The sequence below is a fragment of the Hoplias malabaricus genome, chromosome 1 (assembly GCF_029633855.1).
Source record: "Hoplias malabaricus isolate fHopMal1 chromosome 1, fHopMal1.hap1, whole genome shotgun sequence".
Lineage (NCBI taxonomy): Eukaryota > Metazoa > Chordata > Actinopteri > Characiformes > Erythrinidae > Hoplias > Hoplias malabaricus.
In genome coordinates this window covers 1,804,856-1,822,104 of record NC_089800.1, presented here as the reverse complement: position 1 = coordinate 1,822,104, position 17,249 = coordinate 1,804,856, and the positions used below count along the sequence as shown (strand labels likewise).

The 17,249-nt window shown below is 46.8% G+C and overlaps 2 protein-coding genes across 5 annotated transcripts in view; one reads left to right on the top strand and one right to left on the bottom strand.

Annotated features, from left to right (window-relative positions):
- The first annotated feature begins 1,854 nt into the window (after positions 1–1,854).
- Positions 1,855–12,838, top strand: atp6v1c1a (ATPase H+ transporting V1 subunit C1a). 3 transcript variants are annotated; one of them, XM_066677333.1, is made up of 14 exons: positions 1,855–1,892; positions 2,016–2,034; positions 3,150–3,283; positions 5,440–5,507; positions 6,641–6,726; positions 7,311–7,405; positions 8,008–8,099; positions 9,225–9,323; positions 9,623–9,691; positions 10,297–10,389; positions 10,534–10,627; positions 11,681–11,778; positions 11,873–11,999; positions 12,237–12,838. In XM_066677333.1, the coding sequence occupies exons 3-14, from the start codon at positions 3,152–3,154 to the stop codon at positions 12,333–12,335; spliced, it is 1,152 nt and encodes a 383-aa protein (XP_066533430.1). In that variant the 5' UTR covers positions 1,855–1,892; positions 2,016–2,034; positions 3,150–3,151; the 3' UTR covers positions 12,336–12,838. The 3 variants fall into 3 exon arrangements, with proteins under 3 accessions (XP_066533430.1, XP_066533414.1, XP_066533421.1); XM_066677324.1 differs by having other exon boundaries at positions 1,876–1,892; positions 3,135–3,283; XM_066677317.1 differs by having other exon boundaries at positions 1,867–2,034; positions 3,135–3,283.
- Positions 12,839–13,216: 378 nt separating this feature from the next.
- Positions 13,217–17,249, bottom strand: part of spire1b (spire-type actin nucleation factor 1b) — a 25,749-nt gene continuing 21,716 nt past the window's right edge. Inside the window, exon 17 of one of the 2 annotated variants that reach the window (XM_066643020.1) lies at positions 13,217–15,951. In XM_066643020.1, coding sequence (XP_066499117.1) covers positions 15,687–15,951 — 265 coding nt within the window. In that variant the 3' untranslated portion in view covers positions 13,217–15,686. The remainder of the gene's footprint in view (positions 15,952–17,249) is intronic. The other variant, XM_066643029.1, reaches the window with a different exon arrangement.

Genomic DNA, 17,249 nt, shown 5'->3' with positions numbered 1-17,249 from the left:
GTTTACATTCAGAAGCTCTGTGTCTTTTAAGGTGGAACGGTGTGTTTGAGGCTAAACTGTAACTTGTCTGTAAGTGTTCCCACAGATTTGTAACTCAAGCTGTTTAGTTTTACAGCACTTTCGCTCTGTGTTTACTTTCATGAAATTAGCGCCCTCCCAAATGTAGCGTCAGTTCCATCTACAGCAAAAAATACATCAGTGTTACCCCCCTATGGAGCAGGAAAAGAGCAACAACTTAATCATTTTCTTCCAGAAAATGTTCGGGACTCAGACACAGTCGCAATCTTCAAATGTAGGCTAAAAACTCATTTGTTTAGTTTATCATTTGGTAGCTAATGCTCCCCCATAGATAAAGGCGGCAGATCCGGGGGGTGCATGGACACAGGGAATTATAGTATACTGAAACGCTGGTGCTGTCGTCCCGCCGCTTCTCGCGATCACTCAGGTTTATTGACGGTGGAGCGGAGGGATGCCAGTGTTTCAGGATGCTCCCGTGTCTGTGTGTCCTTCTGCTTCTCTCCTTTTAGTTAATGCTGTCATAGTCAGATCTGCCGGAGTCATTAGCCACACTCTGGAAATTTTCATATTTTCTACTTTACAAACACAAAACAGTTCAAAACTAATTCCATCCCTTTACATCTTTCCGAGTAAACGACTGCCCACCTGTCTGTCTGGACACTGATGGATGACTGTCGAGATCCTCCTCCACGCTTCAGACCAGCTGCCCACGCTCCAGCAACCACCAAGTGCCTTGAAGCTGTCCCTACACTGAAGTTCTCACGGACTACTAACTATCATCACCAGTAGATTGACCAGAGGAGGATGGGTCACCCCTTGTGAGCCTTGGTTCCTCCCAAGGTTTCTTCCTCAGCTGGGGGAGTTTTTCCTTGCCACTGTCGCCCCTGGCTTGCTCACTTGAGGGTTTTACATTTGTCTTTACATTTCATGTCAAATCTTGTCTTACTGGAATTCTGTGAAGCTGCTTTGTGACAACATCAGTTGTGAAAAGCGCTATATAAATAAATTTGATTTGATTTGAATGGTGCTTTGGTGCTTTTCAGCGTTTGGAGTCTCTCCGTTGTCTAAAAACCTCCAGATGGCGTTTCTCTGCCGTGAGCAGAGAGAGAGAGAAATCCTAGCACCGGACCCAGACACTTTGTTTTTTTACCCATTTACAGACACTGGGGCAGCAGAGACACTATAGTTCATTCATATTCTGTAAATGCTTTATCCAGATCAGGGTTGCGGTAAGTCCAGATTCTACACAGGAACACACTCTAAATAGAGGAACACACACTCACCCTGTCACTCACACACTCACCCAGTCGCTGTCACACCTGTGGACAGTTTCATACATTCACCCAGTCACTCACGCCTTCATCCAGTTACTCACACACTCACACCTGTGGATAGTCTGCTCTGAGGGGTTCCTGTGGGGCCTCTGACCACTGAAGAACAGAGTGAGAGTGGGTTAACAAAGTATGCAGAGCAACAGACAGACTACCGTCTACTCCTGTAATAGTCAGTGGATTCGATCAAACGGACAAAAAGTGTAAACACAATAATGTAATTTAATGTTTTGGTTGATGTAACGTAGCGTGTTATAAGTGCAGTGCGGCCTCCAGGTCGGTAGGTGTCGCTTCTCCATTCACAGCAGCCCACATAAGATCCGCTGAACTCGAATGGATGCCTTATTTTTTCCCCACCCGTTGTCGTGCATCGCGAAGCCTTTTGGAGCTGCGGACTGCGCGGCTGACCAATCCGGACGCAGGAGGGTAAGCCATGCAAGCCAATCCGAGCGCGGGATACAACATGTTGGACCAATCAGAGCGCTGGGAGCGCGGGACTTCCCAGAAAACGGGTGTGAGACGAATAATCAGCTGAGCCTGAGTGTATGTGGAAACAGCAGTGTTGTGACATTATGAATAACCCAGCTTCATAATTCAGCTTTTAGAAATAAAAAACAACAGGCTCACATTGTAAATAACGTCTTTTATTCTTTTTGTGTCTCACAGTCCTCTCGTTTAAGAGCAGGTAAGTGGTTTTATGTCATAGCATGGTTCTGTTAGCTGAGCTGAAACAGCAGTGTTATGGTTTTAAGCTTTTACTGCAGTGATATTCATATTTAACGACATTATTTTAGTATTTTTGTATCATTTCTGGTATTTATCCTATTGTTTTATATTGCTGTATTAGTTTAGACGCTACTGGATTTGTGTACAGTCGATCATCTTTATATTTTGATGTAAAAGGCCTGTTATTGTCGGTATAAACCTCTTATTTCGTACTTAAATATAAATTATTCGTCATAAATCTATTACAGTCTGTCGTTTAAAAGCAGTATTTTGAATTACAATACAGTGTACGTGTTCTTGTTATTTCTCTGTCACACATCTGCCAGGTCAAGTCAATGAGAGTTAATTCATCTTGTACTATTAAAGGGAAACTCCACTCGGTTTTAAAATTTCCTCCATATCCAGTGTGTGAGCTCTACATGAAGTGACTGAGAGCGTTTTGGTGTGAAGCGGTTGATTGTAGAGAAACTTGTGGATTCAGGATTCTCCTCAGTGCTGGTGAATGGAACCAGACTTCTCCACGTCTCCAACACACATCCAGCATTTCCACTTTCACCAGAACCTCCACCGCCTTCAGAGTCTCTATGGAGTGATGATGATGATGATGATGAAGGACAGAGGACATCTGTCCCTCTCAGTGTCCTGCACGTCCCTCTCCACCAGGACTGGGTTTAAACATCACCACTTTCGCCAAACTATGGTCAGACTTTATCCGTGTGTCCCCCACCGTCTACTGTCCTCACTTTCTGTGAGGGGCTTTTAGAGGAGGACGTCTGGTTCCATTCACCTCCACTGTCCACTGTCCCCCACCGTCTACTGTCCTCACTTTCTGTGAGGGGCTTTTAGAGGAGGACGTCTGGTTCCATTCACCTCCACTCTCCACTGCCTTGACTTGAAAGCTTCTTTTAACTTGAGTGGAATTTCCCTTTAAGTTGAGGAGTAGTGCATATCCTTTTCTTAAATCACATGATCAACTGATTATCAGTCAGATCATTTATTGAATGATCAAAGCAGGGTTGTGATATGTGAATGAATGAGTGAAATTCTGCTATTTTCCAGTTTTTTTTTCTGCAGTCATGACGGAGTTCTGGTTGATTTCGGCGCCTGGAGAGAAGACCTGTCAGCAGACCTGGGACAAGCTGATGATGGCCACCACTCGTACCAACAACCTGTCGACCAACCACAAGTTCAACATCCCTGACCTCAAGGTTCAGCCTCTCGTTTCTTTATTTCGATTTATTTTGTCCCCTTGTGTCCTCTTTAATGTGCTGGTTTTCCACTGCAGGGTCCCTACTCTTCTCTACTTAACTCTACTTAGCTTTTTCGCTTTTCCCTCAGGTAATTTTAGTCCGGGTTCTTGTTTAGTGGCTGTTCTCTCGTGGTTCAGAGCGAGTCGAGTAGGGACTAAACCGTGGCGTGTAAACCTTGCAGAGCGCTGATCGTCCAGAGAGAGTCGTCACTCTACGCAACGCAGACGACCAGCACCAACTCTCCATCTGTAAAATCTCCAGCTGCAGCAGAGATCACGTTTGTTTTTATCCGACTCACGACGGCAGCTCGTAAAATGACGCCGTGGTCTTTTGAAGAGGTTCAAACGCTCCTTGGATCGGTGGCCGACGAAAGAATCCAGCGAGAGCTGGACGCTGCAACAAGGAAGGAACAAACTCTACTGATCTGTCTGAACTGATGACGGAGCTGTGTTCAGTCCCAAACAACAACAACACGCCGATACACCATGAGTAAACACCGCTTAACGTTACCACCGCCGTTGTTGTGGTTTCCAAAGCCCACTGTTCCCCTTAGAGACAGGGTTAGAGACGACACTGATACATTTCTGTGGGAGTGGGAAGCCAACCAGGGACCAAACTCAGAGTACAGTCCAGGAGAGTAGGCACCATGCAGTGGAAAATTGCTGCACACAATCAGACAAGATCCAAGTTGGTCCTGGGTGCTTTAAAAAAGTCTAACACCAAGTACAAGTCTGAATGGTGTGTGTTGTGTCTTGGAGACACGTTTTAATCTCATCATTCCTTCGTAGGACGTCTGGGACACGCCAGACCACACCCCATCTGTGTTATGAACGGTCTGGGTCCTGAACATTACTGTGTATTACTCTCCATAATTACCCCATCACAGCCCTAGTCTCGGGGGAAGAAGTGCGCATGGATTTTCAGGATTTCTACCAGAACATAAAGCAGCGGAAGAGGTATTGAGTGCCCGCTGTGTGCCTCACTCTGAACGTTCCCAATGGCTTTCCTTTGTAAACGAGTTACAGTTTTGGAGAAACAAGGTTCTTCTCCAGTGACGGGTCACTAGCTGTTGCAGATCTGTGATTAATGCACTTTGCTGCTGGGAGTAATTCAGGCTGTTTCCTGTCTGTGCTGAAATCCTGGACTTCTCCGTGTGAGTAAAGGCCGTGTGGTTCCTCTTCGGAGTCTCGTGAGTTAGTTTCCGTTCTCTCACAGGGTTTCTCCCTCGTGTTACACACACACACACCAGTACAGCCATAACACCACACACACTGTCCTCTGACTGCATACATGCGCTTTCTAGTGCTACAATTACAGACGGATTTCCTACCCGCCTCCAACAGTTACATAGTGCTGTTTCTGCAGCGCTGAGCCCCAGAGTAGCAACAACAGAGGCTCTACTCTCGCTGGTACACCCCAATGGAGCGTCATAATGGTTTTGAAGCTGTGATTTTAAGGTGAAAATACAACGTAGAATTGTTTTAAGGCCTGAGCCTGGTTTATTTGAATTGTGAAGATAAAAGAGTTCACACCGTCCCTCAGTCCTCATATTCAAGGTGTGTTTAGTGTCTGAGCTTCGCTTCTTCAGTTTAGCGCTGGAGCCGTGAGCAGGGGGCGACGTTCCCCATCGTCCACAGCCCGTGTCCACGTCTGTTTTCACACTGTGGCGACGGCTGAGGCCCGAGTGGGGGCTTGGCCTCTGAGATTTCACATTTTCAGTTTAAACTGAAACAACAGATCCTCAGAACAGCTTCATTTCCACACACACACAGTGTTAATAACCCAACAGGCGTTTCCACTGCCCCCTGCGTCTGATCCACTGCCCACTAGGATGTGTGACCGCGTCTGACCCCGCCGCTCCTCTGAAGAGTGGGCCGGCTCAGCGTGGACTTTGAAGCGGTTTGTTTACGCCCGCTCGGGCGAGAGGAGATGTGGCGCCGGCCGGAGCTCTCGGGCCTCAGCTTTCACCCAAAATCACCCTCCATCACACGACGTTGAGCAAACAGAGCCTCGAGGACTTTACTCTGCTCCGCTGCCTCGGGTCCCTCATCAAAGCTTCTCTCTCTCTCTTTCTCTGCGTCCCTCTGTCCCTCTGCCTCTCTGTCCTCTCACAGGTGGGGACTTTAGACGTGTTGGTGGGTCTGTCGGACGAGTTGGCCAAGCTGAGCACTTTTGTGGAGAGGTACGTTGAGGTGTAAATGTGTGAGCTCTCTTTAAATCACCCTTGAAGAGTTTAGAAAGGGGCCCTTGTGAAAAAGGTGACCTGCCCCTTTAAGACAGCGTTGTAGGTTTTGGAGGTGCACTGTTAGAATTAAAGGTACAGTACGTGTACATTATGGTAATGTACCTTTAAAGCTGCAGAAGTGGTGTTAACGTCCAGTTCTTCAGAAGGAGAGTAAACACTAAAGATTGACTACAGAATTATTGAATGAATGAAGGGAAAAGAGAAGCTTTAAGGTTCACAGCTGTAGCTTTAAGAGATGCCTCCACGCTGAACCTGGGACAGTGGCCTCTTAGGTCTGAGACGCCGCAGACAAGCGCCCTGCGTCTGTTCCATCCTCCTCCTGTGAATTTTTGCGAAAGCTTCTGTTTGCAAAGATGATGATGTTATTATTTGACACGGGGCAAAAAGTCCCAGAGCTTTAAGCCTGTTTGTTTTTTCCTTCCGAGGAATCTCACGCAGGCCTGTGATGTCCACTGTCCAGAGCTAAAATTAACCGTTTAACAGTTTGGTGACACACCAGCATCTCTTCCCTCAGTCATATTTAAGTCCCATGACTTGTGCCTCGTCCTGGGATCTATTTATAAGTGTTCAGAAAGCCCTGGAAGGCCTCGGGCGGGTCATTCAGACATTTCAGCTCTTTGATGAAGGACGTTTCAGAGAATTGTTAAAGTCGTGACGTTGTTGATAAACGATTGAAGAGGCAAAAAAATCAAATTCAACCAAATATGGTTTTTATTACACAACCATTCATCATCCCAATTACCCCTCCCCCCCTCCCCCCACACACACGGGTCTGCATCTGTCGGCTGATGTGACAGACCTGGGCGGTCTGCATTCCCCTCCGCTGTGTTGTACCGTCCGGTGACGTTCACAGCTAATGAGGGACGTTTGGGGAGATAAAATAATAAGAAACGTTATGAAACAACGTTGCTTTGTGAGTCCCTGGGACCCGACCCGATGAACAGCTCCCCCCTCTGTCCTCACTGAGCTCCTGGACTCGTCTGAGTGTTTGAAGCCGGTGCTGAAGTGTGTTTGTGAGGATGGTATAGAATGTGCTGGAGGGTGATGTGTGTGTGTGATGTGGTTCGCAGTGTGGTGAAGAAGCTGGCCCAGTACATGGCCGACGTGCTGGAGGACAGTCGAGATAAAGTTCAGGAGAATCTCCTGGCCAACGGAGGTGAGAGCGACACACACACACACACACGACTCTCTGTGGCTTGTGTGTGTTGAGAGGGTTTTTACTTTCTCTAGAATGTGCTGTTGAGTCTTTAAACGTGTGAAGCATAAACTCTGCGGCCTGTGAACATTCAAACACAAGTCCTTTTGTGTGTATTTCATTCTGTGTTTGTGTCACTGGTCTCTCTCTTTGTGTTTATGCACTTTTTTGTGTGTGTCACTTTTATTTTGCGCTTTTCTCTTTTTGCGTCTCGCTCGTGTCTTTTTTTTGTGTGTGTTTCTCTTCTGTTTTGTGTTTGTTTTTTTGGTTTTTTTGCACTTACAGGCCATCGTTCAGAACCCTGCCTCATGGCGCTGAATGTTCTCCCAGTTTCCAGTCAGGAATGAGTCCGTTGCAGGAAGTGCAGTGGCTATTATCCCTCTTTTAAACTGATTTTTTTTTTTAAATAAAAAGGATGGAGTCTTCTGTTCACCTCCAGCTATTATTCAGATCATTACCAGATCACAGGCTGCGTACATTAACGTCTCTGACTAGAATCGTGAGCGATCCCTGACCTGCTGTTCCTCTGCTGCTGCTCTCCTCAGTGGATCTGGTGACCTACCTCACGCGCTTCCAGTGGGACATGGCCAAGTATCCCATCAAACAGTCTCTGAAGAACATCTCCGAAATCATATCCAAGGCAAGTTTTGTAATTGTTATGAACGATTAAGTAATTAAAAATAAGTTACCCTCTGGAGCAGCTGAAGATGAGCTTTTGGTTCAAAACGAACCCTAGTTCTGTTCATCTGTGAGTTAAAGTAAGTGTGAACGCTCCAAAAACACACGTTGGTAGGTGGATTGGAGACTCAGTGTCCGTAGGTGTGAGTGTGTGTCGCCCTGTGAAGGACTGGCGCACCCTCCAGGCTGTATTCCTGCCTTGCGCCCAGTGATTCCGGGTAGACTCCGGACCCACCACGACCCTGAACTGGATAAGGGTCACAGACAATGAATGAATGAAAGTGCATCTCAAACCAAACAGGGACTAAACGTAACAGATTTCTTTTGATCTGGATTAAGGGAACACTCTAAGATCATCAAGGCCAAGTGTTGGCTGGAGGGCTGTGACCCCTCCATGGATCTGTGTTCTCAGTCCACCGTGGTGAAGCTCCATATATCCCAGAATATGATGTAAGGCCTTTTCCCAAGAGCAGAGGAGGGTCTAGACGTAAGATCTTTAGAGAGGGTCGTGGGATGATGAAGGTGAGTCTGATGACGTCTGTGTCTCCCCCTTCTGTTCAACAGCAAGTAACACAGATCGACAACGACCTGAAGGCCAGAGCGTCCGCCTACAACAACCTGAAGGGGAACCTGCAGAACCTGGAGCGGAAGAACGCGTGAGTGAAGGACTCTAGTCCTTTGAGGTTGATATTTTGTCCCATAAATTATATTATTGTCATTTTATTCTCTTTATATTAGTGTCTTAAAAAGAGCACAATGCACTTACATCCCTTTTAAAGAGCAGTGAACTTTTAGTAAAGTCTTTGGAATTATACATTTCAAATTGTCCTAAATAAATAAACAAGAAATAAAAAAAAACTGTGAGGGATCATGAGTTACTTAATGTATAATATAAAATAAAACCACTTTTAAGGGCACAATTGTGCAGCAGGTCGTGTTTCTGTCACAGCTCCAGGGTCCTGGAGGTTGTGGGTTCTAGTCCCGCTACGAGTGACTGTCTGTGAGGAGTGTGGTGTGTTCTCCCCGTGTCTGCGTGGGTTTCCTCCGGGTGACTGTCTGTGAGGAGGGTGGTGTGTTCTCCCTGTGTCTGCGTGGGTTTCCTCCGGGTGACTGTCTGTGAGGAGTGTGGTGTGTTCTCCCTGTGTCTGCGTGGGTTTCCTCCGGGTGACTGTCTGTGAGGAGTGTGGTGTGTTCTCTCTGTGTCTGTGTGGATTTCCTCCGGGTGACTGTCTGTGAGGAGTGTGGTGTGTTCTCCCTGTGTCTGCGTGGGTTTCCTCCGGGTGACTGTCTGTGAGGAGTGTGGTGTGTTCTCTCTGTGTCTGTGTGGATTTCCTCCGGGTGACTGTCTGTGAGGAGTGTGGTGTGTTCTCTCTGTGTCTGTGTGGATTTCCTCCGGGTGCTCCGGTTTCCTCCCACGCTCCAAAAACACACGTTGGTAGGTGAATTGGAGACTCAAAAGTGTTCGTAGGTGTGAGTGTGTGTCGCCCTGTGAAGGACTGACGCCCCCTCCAGGGTGTGTTCCCACCTTGCACCCAGTGATTCCGGGTAGGCTCCGGACCCACCTCCGCCCTGAACTGGATAAGGATTACAGACAATGAATGAATGAATAATTCAATGAAAACCACTTTTAAACTAATTCACATAACGGCTCCAGAGCAGAGACCGGAGAAAAGTGCCATAACTGAGTGCTGAAAGTGAGACGAATTTTGCCCAAATGTGTGTGCTGTCTGGGCAGAGATGCCTGGTTCTGTTCACACTGTAATACAGTGCTGTACCTTTAGAGGGAGCCTGCTGACCCGGAGTCTGGCGGACATTGTGAAGAAGGAGGACTTTGTGTTGGACTCAGAGTACCTCATCACTCTGCTGGTTGTGGTGCCCAAGTAGGTGACACTGTGTTTTCAGTTCATTTGATCATTTATCATTTATTAAGCATAAATATTAAGCAATAATGGTTTTGTATTCACTCATAAATTGTCTAAAATATCTTCTCACTGCAGCTGTAATTTGGGTTTAATAACTGTACGTCCAGATTAACGAAAAAAAACTGTTATCGTAAGTGTGAAAGATGTTTTTGGAGCCCGGGGCGGTCCAGAACCCGACTCTGGTTCTCCTGACGTTGGTGTTCTGGAAGCTGAAAAGTGCTGTATGGACTAAGACTAAGAGCAGATCTCCTCCTCAGGGTGAGTTACGCTGACTGGCAGAAGACGTACGAGACCTTGGCGGAGATGGTGGTGCCGCGGTCCACAAAGTAAGACAAATCTACATTAACCTTTTACACACTGAACAAACAGAACTGAGCAGACGTTTCTAAAGAAGGAGGCGAGGCTTAATGGAGGAGTGGACCTCTGAATACAGAGTGGTTCTTCATTAAACGCTCAGTGTAAAGGTGTGTCAGGGGAGGTCGGGGAGGGGTGGGAGCTAGGGACACCGCAGGTTTAATGCTTACGTGAAACACTAAAGCCCCACTGGGATGGGGTTAGTTTTTCAGGGGGACGTCTGTAATATTTACACCCCTCCTTTGGGATATAGCTCTCGCATCCAGACGGTCAGGAAACAAGAGAGCTTCTAGTTCCCAAATTATAGGGAATGTGTGAGTGTGTGTCGCCCTGCGAAGGACTGGTGCCCCCTCCAGGGTGTGTTCCTGCCTTGCGCCCAGGGATTCCGGGGTGGGCACCTTCCACCAATAACTGCTTCAGTACCGCTTCCATGGCCCAAACCCCTATATTATCCAATGAATCCATGATAAAGTGTAGGTTAAAATAAACACACATGGTAGATACACATTGTACAGGGCCTTGAGAGGAGGGATTAAAGGCTGTCTGCTCCTGAGTGACGTTTCTCGTTTGTCCACAGTCTCCTGTTTGAGGACCAGGACAGCGGGCTGTTCAGTGTGACTCTGTTCCGAAAGGCCATCGACGACTTCAGACACAAAGCCAGAGAGAACAAGTAGGGGCTTTTCCTGAGGGACACCTTTCACTCCCTTTACAGTAGAGCGGGTTTCCTCCTGCCCGAGGCTACGGCTGAAGGTGACGGACCGGCGCTGGCAGTGTTTTAGGGCTCTAACCAGGCGTGCACCTTCACTGTTCACAGGTTCATCGTCCGGGATTTCCAGTACAACGAGGAGGAGATGAAGGCCGATAAAGAGGAGATGACCAGGCTCTCCACTGATAAGAAGAAGCAGTTTGTACGTAAAGCCCAGGCTCTGTTTTTAGTTATCTCTATTCTGTACTCAAAAACACTGCATATAAAACATAAAAAAAGCAAACCAGCCGATGTGACAATAGCAGGTCAATCTTGTGAAAATCTACAGGGTGGGCCATTAGTATATGGGAGGGGGGAAACTTCTCAAGATGGGTGGTGACCATGGTGGCCATTTTGAAGTCGGCCATTTTTGATCCAACTTTTGTTTTTCCAACTGGAAGAGGGTCATGTAACACATCAAACTTATTGGGAATTTCACAAGAAAAACAATGGTGTGCTTGGTTTTAACGTAACGTTATTCGTTCATGAGTTATTTACAAGTTTCTGACCACTTATAAAATGTGTTCAAAGTGCTGCCCATTGTGTTGATTGTCAATGCAACCCTCTTCTCCCACTCTTTACACACTGATAGCAACACCGCAGGAGACATGCTAGCACAGGCTTCCAGTATCTGTAGTTAGAAAACTCATGAAACAATAACGTTACGTTAAAACCAAGCACACCGTTGTTTTTCTTGTGAAATTCCCAATAAGTTTGATGTGTCACATGACCCTCTTCCCATTGAAAAAACAAAAGTTGGATCCAAAATGGCCGCCATGGTCACCACCCATCTTGAAAAGTTTCCCCCCTCCCATATACTAATTTGACACAAACAGGAAGTTAATATCACCAACCATTCCCATTTTATTAAGGTGTATCCATATAAATGGCCCACCCTGTAGTTTTGGACTTTATTAAGGGTTCTTGTAGAGAGCTGTAGACACAAACCGAAGCAGGGGACAAATGTGAATTAACTAAAGGCACAAGAAGCAAGACGCACAGATGAACAAACTGACACACAACCTACAACAGAGAAGAAAACACTAGAAGTGAACTACAGACCACACTGGAGACAGGAGGAGACTGGGAGGAGACTGAGGAGTAGGGAACACAGAGAAGTTAAACATAAACAGAGAGGAAAGAGGAAAAATGAAAACAGCTGCTCAGCGCAGGTGAGTTACACCAGGTGATGACCTCCTGTGGCTGGTTTCCTCAGGGTCCTCTGGTGCGATGGCTCAAAGTCAACTTCAGCGAGGCCTTCATCGCCTGGATCCACATCAAGGCTCTCAGAGTGTTCGTGGAGTCTGTGTTGAGGTACGCTGTAGTGCAGTAAATCAGTAGTGACCTGAATTCAAAATGGTGTGTGTGTGTGTATTAACTGTGTGTGTGGGGGTTCTGATCCGTGCAGGTACGGGTTACCTGTGAACTTCCAGGCCATGCTGCTGCAGCCCAACAAGAAGAACATGAAGAAGCTGAGGGAGGTGCTGTACGATCTTTATAAACATCTGGACAGCAGCGCCGCCGCCATCATCGACGTGAGTCTCCCTCTCGAACCTGAGCCTCCCTGTCCTCTCAGCTGGTGTAGAAATATACGTATAACTGTAATCTAGTCTCTGAAGGAAGGAGATGCTTGTCCTCGTCCTCAGTGTGATGGGGGAGGTTCAGCCAACAGGGAACTAACCTGTAAAAATGAATCAAATCTCCAGCGCTCCATTAAGGCTCTGCTGCTGAATTCCCAGCTTCAGTAAATGTGTTGATTTGTCTTCTTCTAGCAATCTGCCATGGACATTCCCGGCCTGAACCTGAGCCAGCAGGAGTACTACCCCTACGTCTACTACAAAATCGAGTGCAACCTGCTGGACTCCAAATAGGGGGGCGCCGCTGAGCCCTCACCACTTTCTCTCTGCTCTTCTGTCTTTGTGAGGAAACGTGAGCTGGGATTTCAGTGCACTGTATATTCACCCTCTGTCTCATCCTCTGTTTTCCTTCTCCCTCTTTGTCTTTGTCTCATTGCACTCTCACCCCCCTCCCCCCTCTCTATGCCCCTCCCCCTTCTCTTGCATGACACTCCCCCCGCCCCGTGTTTACAGGGTGTATCGTATTTTTCTTTTTTAACAGAGATGCTCGGTGTACGTGTGTGCGCAGGTGGATGGATATATTTATGATAAACTGTTACATTTCTGCAGTCATTCCACTGTTGCGTTGTTTTGTGCTTGTTCCATCTGCTGATAGAAATAATAATATAATAATAATAATAATTATCGCTGTTTTGTGGTGTGAGGACGCTGGAGTCTTTACCCTTTCCGTGATGCGCATCGAGGAACCAGCTGTATTTCAACAAGAGTACGACGTGTGTTGTGTACATTTTGGTGTTAAATGAAATATAAATAAATATAAATATATATAATAAATGTGGAAAGCGGTGTCTGTCGTTGTGTCCGAATATTCACTAAAGGATATGAGACAACAATTATTGCTATTATTTTTTATTTTTAAGCTACAACCAAAAAAATAAATAAAAACATACCCATAGCACCCCCTGGTGTTAAACCGCAAGAACGCTCACATAGGAACGCTCCAATTAATTATGGAACAGCGGTAATACTGACACCTAGTGGCCGCATTCACAGTGTTGGAGTCTGTTGTGGTGACGTGCTTTATCAGGGACAGCAGGTTGAACGTTAACGAGGAAATATACCCTATGTTTGATCGCTGTTATCGTTATCTTTGTGTTGATGAGATTGATGTATTGCTGCTTTAATCATTGAAGGAAAAATAAGCACCTCCAGCCCCAGCGTGAGTTCAGTCACATCGCATGGTTTTATTACGTTCATTTGTTTTTGTACAGATTTTTAAAAACAAACCGATCACAGCCACGGATCATGAGCACGAGCACAGCACATGCACTTCCCAGGCTCTGGGGTGATTGTATTTTATTTAAAGCAAAGCAATGTCAAAGTCGGTCGTCATCATCAGCACATTTACACGGTCCCTCCCTGCATTCAGGAACATAACGAGCTTATTTGTGCTTATGAACCGAGTCCAATCTGTTTCTGGTCTGGGTTCGGAGAGCCGTGAAGAACCGAAAGCCACCTGGTCATGGCTTCGTGGAACCGAGAAAGGCAAAGAAACGGTTTTAAGGCAAAGAAACAATTCAAAAGAGAGAACAGAGAGAAAGAGAGATTGGGTGGGTGTCAAAACTGGTCTGGTTTGGTTTGGTGTAAAATGCTGATGGAGTCAGGACAGTGGAGGTGAATGGAACCAGACGTCCTCCTCTAAAAGCCCCTCACAGAAAGTGAGGACAGTAGACGGTGGGGGACAGTGGAGGTGAATGGAACCAGACGTCCTCCTCTAAAAGCCCCTCACAGAAAGTGAGGACAGTAGACGGTGGGGGACAGTGGAGGTGAATGGAACCAGACGTCCTCCTCTAAAAGCCCCTCACAGAAAGTGAGGACAGTAGACGGTGGGGGACAGTGGGGCGGACACGGCTTCTGTTGAGTGTAGTTCGGAGAAGGTGGTGGTGTTTAAACCCAGTCGTGGTGGAGAGGAACGTGCAGGACACTTAGAGGGACACTGTCCTCCATCTCCACCACTGACCACCAGGGCACCGTCTCTACATCTGAGTTACGGGGGGAGTCTGGAAAAACGGTAAGGTCCTGTTTAAGGTCTTTAAGAGCTTATAGTTAGGATTATCTTCAAACGAAAACAAGGCAATTTAACAACATCTCACAGCATCAATGACTCCATTCATAGAAAATTAAATACAATTTCATACACGTTCATCTATACAACTGTGACGAGAAATCCAGTTATTTACAAATCTATTCCGAACCAAGACGTCTGTCTCATTCCAGAACTGTGCAGCATCACCATCAAGAAACGTTCTCCAACACCGAGAACACGTCTGATTTACTTCAGTTCTAACTCAGTGATGGAAGTCTAACTCGCCGTGGTCCAGTCAGTCCTCAGAGAGGAGCGCGGGGCTCCGAATCCCTCAGCTCTGCAAGTCCATTTCAGTGGAGATACGTACAGACTTCCCCCTTTTCTTTAAAGCAGTCCATCAGCCAGGTTTGGCTCTGACGTCTGCGCAGCTACGACGCTAACGTGCTAGCGCTGCACTTACATTTACAACACAAAGTATAAAATAATATAAAAAAATAAGACTGATGTTCTTATGAAAACTCAAACGTTATCATGTCGTACCACTTTTAAAAAAGCCACTTCTGCATTATCTCAGTGTTTTCTTGGACCTTGTGCTTCTTACCGTTGTAGAACTGTTTATTTACATCTTGTATCTGAAATGCATTTGAAATATTTGCGATGTGAGATTCTCCCTCGAGTCGGTCACGAGCTGCGTCCCGGAGTCTAAGCAAACGTCTAAGAAGGTTGTTGAGCCTCTGAAGGCTGTTCCACACTCTCAGAGTTAAAGGTACTGTACTGCCACTAAAGGTCCAAACAGTGTACTGTATCTTTAAAAAGGTACAGCAGTGGTGTTAACGTCCTGTCGTGTTCTTTAAAGGTACGTTACATTCTCTTCTCCAGAAGGAGAGGGGGATCTCTGTGATCTTTCATTATTCAACTGTGGAGAATAAAAGAACACAATAAAAGTCCTGGAGATGAAACGGGGCGAATGACATCAACACGACTTTAACATCTACAGTCAATTATAGAATGTGTTACAGCGATGTTCCCTAATTAAAGGTACGGTACATGTTCCACTGAGGGGTACCACCACAGAGACAGAGACGAAAAGCAGCCGCCTAGACTTTGGGACACAGCTGTTAGACTGACACCTAGTGCACGGGATGCGTCAGAGATTCTGCACAGCAACCGTTTTCAACATGGCTGCCCCTTATGTCGGGGACCCGCTCTGTGGAGCATAAACTAAGGGAGTAGAAAACATAGGTCATGACTGGCACTTTACAGAATATAAAATGATATTTATTCACTTTAACAAATATTGATTGCTAATGTATGGTGCTAAAAATGACTTATTGCTCCTTTAAAAGGAAAAGCTAATGATTTTTGACACTCCTGATAAAACCATGGGGTTATGTGCTGGTATTACACCTCGCATGTGATTATGAAAATAAAACCTTAGCGCCACACGGTCCATGTCCCCCCACCCCGTCTACTTCTACATCAGAACGAAGGACGACATACAGGTGTCACTCCTGGGAGGTCCGGTCCGGTTCAGTCCAGACGGAGAGGTCCTGATGAGGTCAGATCTCGTTGATAGTTCTCTCCGAGGGTCTGTACTCTCCCGCTTTCCCCGAGGACACGGCGAAGGAGTGAGGTTTGTGCTTCAGCCGAGCTCTCTTGGAGGCCAGGGAGAGGCTGTGCTTGCTGGAGGAAATGATGTCGCAGATGAACTTCTTACAGTCCACACACACCTCCATGCTGCTCCAGTCCTCCGTCAGTTCCCGAGGAAGCTCCACCTCCTCGCGGGAAGAGGATGAAGACGACTGGCGGGAGGTCTTCGACAGTCTGAGGGACACGGGGAGCAAGGACATTTTATTTAAACAGGTTTTATCCAAGTCACATTTAAACCGAAGCATTAGTTCTCTGTGGGGTCAGCGCCGAGGTTCTATTTAACTCTTGTGACAGATTTAATCTTGTGTCAAGATATGTCTCAGAGTGCCTAAGTGTGTCCCACAGCATCTCAGTGTGTCACCAAGTGTCTCGGAGTGTCTCAGAGTGCCTAAGTGTGTCCCACAGCATCTCAGTGTGTCACCAAGTGTCTCAACATGTCTCAAAGTGTCTAAGTGTGTCCCACAGCATCTCAGTGTGTCTCCAAGTGTCTCAGCATGTCTCAGAGTGCCTAGATGTGTCCCACAGCATCTCAGTGTGCCACCAAGTGTCTCAGCATGTCTCAAAGTGTCTACGTGTGTCCCACAGCATCTCAGTGTGTCACCAAGTGTCTCAACATGTCTCAAAGTGTCTAAGTGTGTCCCACAGCATCTCAGTGTGTCACCAAGTGTTTCAGCGTGTCTCAGAGTGCCTAGATGTGTCCCACAGCATCTCAGTGTGTATCCAAGTGTCTCAGCGTGTCTCAGAGTGCCTAGATGTGTCCCACAGCATCTCAGTGTGTCACCAAGTGTCTCAGCATGTCTCAGAGTGCCTAGATGTGTCCCACAGCATCTCAGTGTGTCACCAAGTGTCTCAGCGTGTCTCAGAGTGCCTAAGTGTGTCTCACAGCATCTCAGTGTGTCACCAAGTGTCTCGGCGTGTCTCAGAGTGCCTAAGTGTGTCCCACAGCATCTCAGTGTGTATCCAAGTGTCTCAGCATGTCTCAGAGTGCCTAAGTGTGTCCCACAGCATCTCAGTGTGTATCCAAGTGTCTCAGCATGTCTCAGAGTGCCTAAGTGTGTCCCACAGCATCTCAGTGTGTCACCAAGTGTCTCAGCGTGTCTCAGAGTGCCTAAGTGTGTCCCACAGCATCTCAGTGTGTCACCAAGTGTCTCAGAGTGCTTAAGTGTGTCCCACAGCATCTCAGTGTGTCACCAAGTGTTTTGGCGTGTCTCAGAGTGCCTAAGTGTGTCCCACAGCATCTCAGTGTGTCACCAAGTGTCTCGGCGTGTCTCAGAGTGCCTAAGTGTTTCCCACAGCATCTCAGTGTGTATCCAAGTGTCTCAGCATGTCTCAAAGTGTCTACGTGTGTCCCACAGCATCTCAGTGTGTCACCAAGTGTCTCTGAGTGCTTAAGTGTGTCCCACAGCATCTCAGTGTGTATCCAAGTGTCTCAGCATGTCTCAAAGTGTCTACGTGTGTCCCACAGCATCTCA

What these genes read in the sequence shown, in the direction of transcription:
- atp6v1c1a (XM_066677333.1), top strand. Translation starts at nt 3,152, where the DNA reads ATGACGGAGTTCTGGTTGATTTCGGCGCCTGGAGAGAAGACCTGTCAG. An exon ending in TCTCCGAAATCATATCCAAG is followed by an intron (nt 7,406 to 8,007) that starts GCAAGTTTTGTA and finishes TCTGTTCAACAG; the next exon opens with CAAGTAACACAGATCGACAA. An exon ending in AACCTGGAGCGGAAGAACGC is followed by an intron (nt 8,100 to 9,224) that starts GTGAGTGAAGGA and finishes CTGTACCTTTAG; the next exon opens with AGGGAGCCTGCTGACCCGGA.